At 31.9% G+C, this 10780-nt stretch overlaps 1 protein-coding gene across 1 annotated transcript; it reads right to left on the reverse strand.

Moving 5' to 3' along the window:
• Window positions 1–5740: 5740 nt before the first annotated feature.
• Window positions 5741–9722, reverse strand: LOC120069416 (RNA-binding protein 42-like). Its single transcript, XM_039021156.1, has 6 exons — window positions 9344–9722; window positions 8420–8597; window positions 8110–8207; window positions 7039–7135; window positions 6871–6956; window positions 5741–6015 (listed from the first exon to the last, which is right to left on the reverse strand). Exons 1-6 carry the CDS (start codon window positions 9527–9529, stop codon window positions 5965–5967), a joined length of 696 nt encoding a protein of 231 aa, XP_038877084.1. The 5' UTR covers window positions 9530–9722; the 3' UTR covers window positions 5741–5964.
• Between the last annotated feature and the right edge of the window lie 1058 nt (window positions 9723–10780).

Raw genomic sequence — 10780 nt, forward strand, 5'->3', positions numbered from 1 at the left:
ATTTACGAATTGCGAGTTTAGGACATTTTTAACAATCTCCCACTTGGACTAATACTCTAGTGAGACAAACATATAATTTTACAATGTTATGAAATAAAGAGAGAAAATAAAATAAACTAGGGCATCAATACCCTTTTAACATTCTCCCACTTGCCCTAGATTATGATGCTCGTAGTTCTAGTACAACCAAGTGGCCCTCAAACACTCTAGCCGAGAGGGCCTTCATAAAAGGATCAGTAAGGTTGTCTTTTGAGGCTATCTGTGTGACTATCATGTCTGGTATACGATCTCTCTGATGATATGGTATTTTATTTCGATGTGTTTTCCACGTTTGTGACTCCTTGGTTCTTGGAATTAGCAACTGCACTATTGTTGTCACAATATAGAGTAATGGGCAGGTGCATATTTAGAACCACTTCCAAATTTGTCAGGAACTTACATATCCACACTACTTCTTTAGATTTTTCGCATGCAACTACATATTTTGCTTCCATCATGGAGTCAACTATACAACTTTATTTAATGCTTCTCTGCTATAGCTCCTCCGTCAAGAGTGACAACTGATCCTAAAGTAGATTTTCTAGAATCTACGTCAGTTTGAAAATTAGAATCAGTGTATCCTGTAAGGATCAAACCCTTACATACACAAGCGTATAGTTCCTCGTTCTCCTAAGATACTTGATGATGCTTTTGACAACTGTCCAATGACTTTTTCCTGGGTTAGATTGGAACCTACTGACGATTCCAACTGCAAAGCATATGTCAGGATGTGCACAACATAACGTACATCAGAAACCAACTGCCGATGCATATGGAATTTTTTTCATCTCCTCAATTTCTTGAGGTGTTTTAGGACGCTGTTCCTTCGACAGATGAATTCCATGTCTAAAAGGTAACATACTCTTTTTGGAATTTTGCATATTATATCTTGACAACATTTTGTCAATATAAAATACTTTAGATAGTGCCAGGGTTTTATTCTTTTGATTTCGAAAAATTTGAATCTCAAGAACATACTGACCATTCCCCAAATCTTTCATTTGGAACTGTGATGCTAACCATCTCTTTACGTCAGCAAGGAAACTTGTCTCATTCCCATTGAGCAAGATATCATCAACATAAAGTACCAAGAATGTTACAGGTTTATTGACTATTTTCTTATATACACAAGATTTATCAACATTCTGTTCAAAGTCATAAGATTTGATCGCAGTGTCAAATCTTATATTCTAGGCTCTAGAAGCTTGCTTCAATCCATAAATGGATTTCTTAAGCTTACAAACCTAATGTCTTGACCTTGTTCAATGAACCCTTCTGGTTGAAACATAAAAATACTTTCGTCAAGATGGTCATTCAAGAAGGCTATCTTGACATCCATTTGCCATATTTTACAATCATAATATATGGGAATGGATAAGAGTATTTGTATTGATCTTATCATGGCAACATGAGAGAAGGTTTCTTCATAGTCAACCCCCTTCCTTTCGGTAAAACATTTTTCCACGAGTCTGGCTTTATAAGTTTGCACCTTGCTAGTTTGGTCTCTTTTCCTCTTGTAGAACCATTTACAATATATAGGTTTAACCTCATGTGGTTGATCTATAAGTTCCCAGACAGATTTGAAGTACATTGACTCCATTCTACGCCTGTGGCTTTTATCCATTGTTCCCTATCAACATTTTCCATTGCCTGTTTAAAGGTCAATGGATCCTCTAAACCATCATCAAGTATGATGTCTTGAGTTTATGTTAAACCCATGTAGCGTTCAGGTTGATTAACAATCCTCCACTACATCGAGGCATTCTCAACTCTTGAGAAGAATATGATGGGGCAACAACTATTGTTGATAGACTAACTTGATCAACAACTTTTGTTGTTTTTTCTGTAGTATCTTTGGTCATTTCTTTCAATATTAATTTACTGCAAGGTTGATGATTTTTAATATGATCTTCTTCCAAGAATTTAGCATTTGTCGAAACAAATATTTTATCTTCTTGGGGATCATAGAACAATCCACCTTTTGTTTTTTTAGGGTATCCAACAAGAAGACATAATTTTGAACGTCGTTCCAGTTTCTTAGGATTTTGTACATGTGTATCGAACATCCCTAGACTCGGAAGTAATGTAAACTACCTTTACATCATTTCCACAACTCATATGGTGTTTTATAACACTTTTTTAGGGAACCATGTTTAAGAGCCTTACAAACTTGTTATGCACACTTTGCTTAATTTCTGTACAAATGGTCAAAACATATGGCGGACAATAAGTCCTCTCAGATATTTTCACATTGGTGAGTGACATCTTCCTGACAAGGTGATGAGACAATTCAGTTTTCAGCAGGATGTCTTATCGTCTTGTAATACTGAACCCCTACTGCATGACATTGACTTAAGAACTGGAGATTGGTCCAAAAAAATTGCACATTTGGTCGTGCGATGGCACTATCGTGCAAGGTTTATTGTAATGGGGGTTCTATTGAGCAGTTTGATAGGGATGTCACTCAAAACTACATCAACTGGTATAATAATATCACAAGGCGTTACGTTACTCGCCCGGGAGTAGCTGTGGGTCATCTAGTAAATAAATGAATATTATCTAATTATTTTTAATTTAAATTTATTTTAAATATTGTCTAATTATTTTATAATTCATAGAGATCGAACAACAGTAGACTCCGTGATGTTGAGAATGATCCGAACCAGGTTCTTGCTATATGTAGTGACAACCAGAGTTATATGGAGGAGATACATTATATGTACGATATACCTATTGTTCCTCCACCAGCTCCTAGACGTAGAGGATCTATTCGAGAAGAAGAAGATGAGTTCAATGAGGTTGACCATAATGTAGAATAATTGCCCAGCCAAACTGATTATGTTAGATCGATATTATAATTCAAAGGTTGGTCCGTTGTTTTCATACGTGCATGGACATGGTCGCGGTCGTGGAGAACATAATGAATATTTATACTATGAAGCGCCTGTAGAGGTACTAGAGCAACATCAAGATGAACCATAGCAACATCAAGTTCGAAATCGATGACGACAACCAACTCAAAATCGACGACGCCTGCCTTGTGGGACATATTGATTTTTTTTAATTATTTTTATATAAATGAGATAATAGTTGTATTAATATGAATATTTTAATTAACACTTTATTATTTTTAAATTATGGAAGAAAATGTGGATGAGATATTATTTTCTATGATATTTCTTATAGTTAAGTTAAGAAGATGGTGATAAAAAATAATAACAAAGTGAGTGGGGTGGAATATAATAAATGATAAAATCAAAAAGGTGGGTGGAATATTAAAATAATAAAATGTAAAATAAAAAAAATTAAATAGGGATGGAAGTCGAGTAAGGGAGGTGGAATATTAAAATAAAAAAATGTAAAATAAAAAAATAAATAGGGATGGAAGTTGAGTCTTTAAAACTCTACTTTGCCATGTCAACTTTTGAAGACTCGTCCTCCTTTGTCAAGTTTCTAAAACTTGACTACTAAATTAAAAAAAAAAAAAAAAAAAAAAAAAATCTATATTTTTCTAAATTGTTTTGAAACAACAATATTTTTTTAAATACTTTTAAAAACCACAATATTATTCTAATTTTACCCTCATAAATTGTCCAAGAAATAAATGTCATGAATCGTTAACAAATCTATATAGCCAATATCATTGATCTAACCATATTGATATGGATATCATTCTTATATGAATCATGACCTAGTTGTCATGAAAAAATCTAAGTTGATAAGTCATGAGACCAAGTACTTTGAAGATTTCTTTTATTAATTCTTGTAATATTTTTATTGTAATTCAGTTTATTTTATCTGTTATGTCTAGTTAATGTTTCTAGAAGAATATGTATTAAAGATGGTGGTTGAAAAGATTGAGGTTGCTTTCTTGAATGGAAATGCATTAAAGATGGTGACCGAAAAGATGGAGATTAAAAAAATAGCTTCTTTCTTTAATGCTTTATTTTGACTTTTGATTTCTTTAATAAATAGATTACATCCTGTAAAAAACTATATAAGATCTTCTATCGTTTCAATTGTAAGAGAGAAATATTTTTATGAATGAAATTTGAACTCTTATGTTTGAGACTTTTTACTTAAAAATTTGAGCATATGCAATTTTCATGTTTTGCGATTCTTATAGTAGAATTTAGAGATAAGGCAATTCTAATACTCAGATTATAAAGTCCAAACATTTATTAAAGTAAGAACCCTTGAACCAAAGAAACTAGCATCTCCTTGTACAAGATTTGAATCAACTAAGAGACAAGACTAGAATAGATTACTTCTTAAGACAAAGATCTAAAGCAAGATGCAAAAATCTTGTTCTAAATTGAGTCATTCCACAATAATCAAACTTGATCAAGGTTAGTTGAATAACTCGTATGCATTCTATTATAAGAATTGAAATAAAATTTGAAATTGCAAAGGTTGACTCAAATTTCTAAGGAAAAAGTCTCATACAAGCATGAGACCTCATATTTCATTTATAAAAATATAGTGTGAAATATCTTTTTAGTCTCTAGGTTTCTAGTGTAGTTTCTATTGGTCCCTAGGTTTTTAAATATTATACATTTGGTCCTTAAATTTTGAATTCTGTTTCCACTTAGTCCCTATGTTTCAAAATGTTATAATTTTACTCTTGAGATATAGGTTTCATTTTAACTTGGTCCTTAAGTTTCAAGATTTCACATTTTCAACCTTAATTTTTCGTTAAATACTCACTTTCAATCATTGACGTCAATTTCCATTAATTAATTAAAAATAATTATACTGTGAAAATTTGAATTTAATTTTAAAAGTGATAAAATAATAGTAAAATTTAATCAATTATTTCTTTTAATGATTTTTAGTTTATTAACATAAAGTAGTACTAAAGATGAAAAATGAATATTTAGTGAATAATCGAGTTTAAAAAAGTGAATCTTGAAACATAAAGACCAAATTGGAGTAGAACTCAAATGTCAAAAATAAAATTGTAACATTTTGAAATTTAGAGACTATCGAAACCGAACTCAAAGCTTAAGATTAAGTGTACAAGTTTTGGAACCTAAGAACTAAATAGAAACTATATCCAAAATTTAGGAATCCACAAAGATACTTTTCGAATAATATATGTTTCTTAAAATTGAAATGATAAACAACTTTATATAACCCTCTGAAGAATGTAATCTATTCCATCTAAAAAATCAAAATTAAAAATAAATTATTAAAGAAAGAAGTCATCTTTACCATTAAAGATGTTATAAGTTCTAATAAAAGAAAAAGAAATCTCCAAAGTGCTTAGATGTCATAATTCCCATCAACTTGGGTTTATTAGTGTCAACTAAGTCATGATCCATATCAAAATCCATGTCAATATTTAGTTTTCCAATGTCAACGGTGAATCCAAACTTTCCATCCAAAAACAAGAACGTGCAAACTTTGTATTTATATCTATCGTCTAAATTTTAGTTTTGGTATTTCAATCATATCTTGATTTTTCTGCCAAAGAAAATGCTAATCCTTTTTAATTTTTTTTTAATGATGGTGTTTTACTAGATTTGATTTATTTTTGTTTGATTTAGCAATCAACCCCAAAAAGTTTGGATTATAATCTAGTTGCCCAATCATTCATTTCCATCAACTACTACTACAGATTTTGGTCTAAACGGAAAATGTCATCTGGGTAATATTTAAGTGTGTAACTTGAGATACACCCATCTTCATGGGTCTGCTCTCTTTATCACCCAAAAAAAAATAAATAAATAAAATAAAATAAAAGAAAAGAAAAGAAATCACCACATGACAAATCATAATTAGACAATTTGGTCGGACACACCAAGTATTTTTCTAAAATTATTTGCTTATACTTGCAGCGAATTTACAACGAAAAGAATACGTGAGGAATGGCTGCAAAACTGTTCATTTCTTAATCCAATCAATATCAATATGCTCCTTTCACTAATGCAACACACTTTTCTTCTGTACCTTCCAATTCTTTTGAGTTTTATTCTGCAAATTCACGTCACAAACAATTTATTAGTTAAAGAGAAGTCTCAGAATGGGAAAGTGAAGACGGATAATTGAGAGAATAGTGTTAGAATGCAAGACATATGTTAGATGAAGCCATATGCTCACGAGAACAAATGTTCCAAACTGAGGAAAAGTTTAGAAAGATAAAAGTTCGAGAGACGTGACCAGAAATGTTTTTTCCGGATTTAAGAGAGAGAGAAGGTATACAAGATGAAATCTTAAGAGAGAAATTTGTTTTGTTAGAAAGAGAGATAAAGTCAGACACATTTTAGACAGCGAAAAGTTTGAGAGAAAGATGATTAGATTAAGACTTAAAAGAGAGAGATTAAGAGACCGAAATGAATATAGTTTGAATGTACTATCAACTTCAAGCTCCAAAGTTTCGATTCCCACTTTGCATATTGTTGAGAAAAAAAAAACTTAACAAAAAAAAAAACTTAAAAGAGAGAAGTGAGAGAAAAGAAAGAGTTGGATAAATAGAAACTTTAGCGATTGCAAAAGAATTAGAGACTAAAAATAGAGTAAACAGAAAGGTGGGACTTCTTAATGAAACTCAAACAACCCAGTTCTCCAAAAATGAAAAACCAAAAACCAAGTATCGAACTAAAAATTGGTCATCTAACGCACCTTAAAATATCTCAATGTGTGTCTTTCCTTTTTTTAAATCATCTCAATGTGTTATTCTTTCAGATAATTAGGACTTCACTACTGAGTAAATGAAACAAAATTATTGTAAAAATGCTTCTAATAAATAGTTCCTGAATAGGAGTTATCTGTTAGAAGGCAACAATCAAATAAGTACAATCCGAACATCAATGAAGTAGGAATCAATACCTTTAGTTTTGCAAGAGCCTCGTAATCAATTCTGTCCTTCCATTTGCTTTTCCTAAGTTTAATTGGCCTATTCCCAACGTATTTACCTGAAAAACACAACATTTTCAGGTTCCACCCATCTTGGCTTCATTCTATCATCAAATGCTGTGATAAAAATAAAAGCATTACCATTCCTTTCTTTGAGTGCTGCAGTGAGATCCAAAGGATTGGTGAAGCTAACAAAACCGTATCCCTTTGTTTTGCCTGTTCGCTTATCTCTCACAACCTACACATATTCCATCAACATCCACAACAACCTTAATTACATCTACATTCTTATCATTCAGAGCCAATCATAAGCAGCACAAATGATAATGAGCAAGTGTTTATTTTTGGTAAAACAACTTGGAAAAAAAATTGTAAGAATACACAGACATACAGAAAGAAAAAGAAGAGTCCACAAGCTAACCCGAACCTAGCTCAATTGGTTAAAGCATATATCCTAACCCTTCATTTTGTTGAATTCATGTACACTCCCTCCTAGACATCAGATTGTAGACATTGACATCCTCACCAAGCTTCTTCCTCAACCTACATTTGAAGGCTTGATATCTAAGCATGATTTGATTAACATATGTGACCTAGTTTTGGGGGAATGCTGATAACTAAATAGATTATTTGAATTACATCGGTAAGTGTTTGGACCAGCTAAGAAAAATGATAATTCGATTTAGTTCATGGGTCCACCAAACAAATTTAATGAAAATATTAGTTGGTTTTTTCTTCTTTCTTTGCATACACGATTCTTTCATTTTGAGATATTATTACCATTGACCTCTTGTACTAGTATTTCTAGAGCTGCAAGTTTGGTTAATTTCACATCCGATTGATAATGAGAAAGAGAAGAAAATCCAATTCATGATTGATCGATTCTTACAGAAACGGCTTCAAAACTACACAACTACACAACCCACTAGAGCCCCACAAATGGAAAAAAATAGACTCCACATCCAAAACATCTATGATCTCGATTTTTGTGTGTCGATCTCGATTTTTGTGTGTCATCCAAAACTTATATAATCGAACATTAGGAAAAGCACAAATTAGGTAGGACTAGAACCAACCTTTCATGTTTAACTGCTCTTTGGGCTTCAAATCAAAATCTGAACAAGAAATAAAGAAGTTTACACCATACAAATTGATTGTGTAAAAAACATGAGGCCTGAATAGAGTTCAAGAAGAATGAAGTTAGAAACTCACCCTGGCCATGTTAAAGGATGGAAATTGTGAAAACGCTCGAGAAAGAACATCATCATTCACCTCGTTACCAAGATCGCCACAAAACAGCCGATAATCATCTGCATAATCCAGATGTAAAGAATGTGCAAACTTGTCAAGATTACCTCATTCGAGGACAAAATTTGTAGTTTAACCATAATAATCTAATACTCATGATGTCCATTTCTGAAATGGTGGTTGCTACCATTCCTACCTCAAGATTTGGTTCCTATAAAATATAGCTTTAAATCATATAAGACAAATTGGGGTAAGAAATGAAAAGGTTACGTACTTTCAGGCCAGTCAGCAAGTGTAGGATCCTCCCATTTCTGTCCAGCAGCTTTACGAGGGATAGCTTTCCTTTTAGTTTCTGCTTTGTGCTCCATTTCATCTCTTGCAAGGGCAACTTTTACACTCTCAAGTGCTTCAGGTGTTATTATTTGAGCATCTTTTTGAAACAACTGCTGCGCCTAAAACACCAAATACCCAAGTAAAATTAGTGCATGAGTCCTCCAAAAACCAAAATCTAGACCAAAACATGCCTTTTTATTATTCAAAATAAATTTCACATTTGATTTTACAGTTTTAAACCCGATTTTCATATTATCAAAATTGGATTTGACTGAATGAGAACATGTTTTTAGAATGACATTAAGAAAAATAGGAGTGATTTTAACAATTTCAAAATCACTCCCATGTTGATCAATGAGTCCACCACTTGAGACTCAAAAACTTTCAATTTCGTCGTTTAGAAAGTTTATGGCATTAATTGATTCGATATCACATGCCGAAGTTAATCACGCAGGTTTCGTTTGATAACAAATTCTTTTTTAGTTACCTATTGTTTAAAACTGTATGCATGATTCCTCCGAATTTCCCAATTATGATTTTCATATTTCTCTAAGGAACACTTTAATTCCAAGTCGAACTTTAAAAACAATAACAAGTTTTAGAAAACCATTTTTTTTTTATAGTTTTCAGAACTAGCCTGATTTACGGAAACATTAGTAAAGAGAGATAACGAAACATATGGGCGGAGTATTTTTTAGGTTATCAGACTTATAGCAACATAAGTGGTTAATTAACAACAAGCATTAGGAACAATTCAAAATATTGGAAACAAACATGCAATCTTCTTCAACTTCAGAGATAAAATATGTAAAGTGAAGCAAATAAGCCAAATTCCAAATAGATCGGTTAGGATTAGAACACAAACCTGTTGGTACTGAGGGAGAGGGTAGGTAGCAGCAGCGGGAGCAACCACAGGGGCCGTGGTTGGAGCAGCGGCGTAAAGAGGAGCCGATTGTTGAAGATGAAAGGGAACCGGAAAGCAGGGCCCAACGGAGTAAGCAAATTGGGAAGAAGAAATGGCTGAGGGAGCCCAGAAACACGGGGCCGCCATGGACGAAGGTACAGATAACAAATTGCAACAAGAGGGAAACGCTGAATCGATATAAGATTGGAGAATACAGAATTGAACGAAGGATTTCGATGTTGATTTCAAAAAGATCGACGAGTTGTTTGTCAAAAGATGTAAGAACACAGGGATTCAAAATTCTACAGAGATCGGTCAGACATCCCGGAGTTTCTCGACTTTTCCAGCGATTCTAGAATTTATCATTATTATATATACTGAAATAAAATCCATTTATTTATTTTTTTTTAAAAAAAAAACTATTAATATTAGAAACGGGTTGAAACATTGACTTGATATAGGATGTCTAAAATTTATATAGAGAGAAAGAGAGTTGATATATCTATGAAATTCATATGTCTGTATTTTGGATATAGAGTTATTTGGTCTAGTTCATATGTTTAGAGTGTAGAGTTGAATTCATATATCTGAGTATTTGATGCAGTTTTTTGAACTCTAAATAATATGCTTTTATATTTACAATTTTTGTTTTAAAATTTTTTTATTCAATAATTTTACCCATTTTTTTTAATAAAATATGGATTGTAATTTTTTTCTTTTAATTTTAAAACTTTTCTTTCTTTCTTTCTTTCTTTCTTTCTTTCTTGGGCAATAAACAATGATTAACTCATCACATTTCTGGTAAAAATATGGTTAAATAAAATGAAAAACTAAAGTAAAATCAAAACTTTTGATTCTAGCTAATTTTTCTTCATGAATTTCATTATCATCTTTTTCTTTTCTTCTTCTTCCTATTGTTGCTCTATATTTTTACTATGTCAAAAAAAAATTAAATTAAATCTCCCCCATCATCATAACAGCTAATGGAATGTCACCACATTTCTTTAACAATTTAGAGGATCATCACATAACAATTTTCTATTTTTCACTTATTCTTGCTAAAAAATATTCCAGAAAAAAAATTTATTTTATGGTTTTTTTTCTTTATATGTTACATACTTTTTGTCTAAATATTCTTAACACTAAATTGATATGTGAATTCATTATGTATAAATATTGCACTCAATGTAGACAAAATAATGTTTTTTTTTATATATAATCAACAACCCTACAACATACTTTAATAGTCATCAGTCTTATAGTAGTCGGAAGTAGTTGTCGAAGTTGATTATCAAAGATGATTTTTATTGGAGTTTGTAGTTGGAGGTGGTTGCCGGAGCCTGAAGTTGGTCACATGAAGGTGTATTGGAGTTGGTTGTCGAAGTTTTTCATTGGAGC

The sequence above is a fragment of the Benincasa hispida genome, unplaced genomic scaffold (genome assembly GCF_009727055.1).
Source record: "Benincasa hispida cultivar B227 unplaced genomic scaffold, ASM972705v1 Contig387, whole genome shotgun sequence".
Classification (NCBI taxonomy): domain Eukaryota; kingdom Viridiplantae; phylum Streptophyta; class Magnoliopsida; order Cucurbitales; family Cucurbitaceae; genus Benincasa; species Benincasa hispida.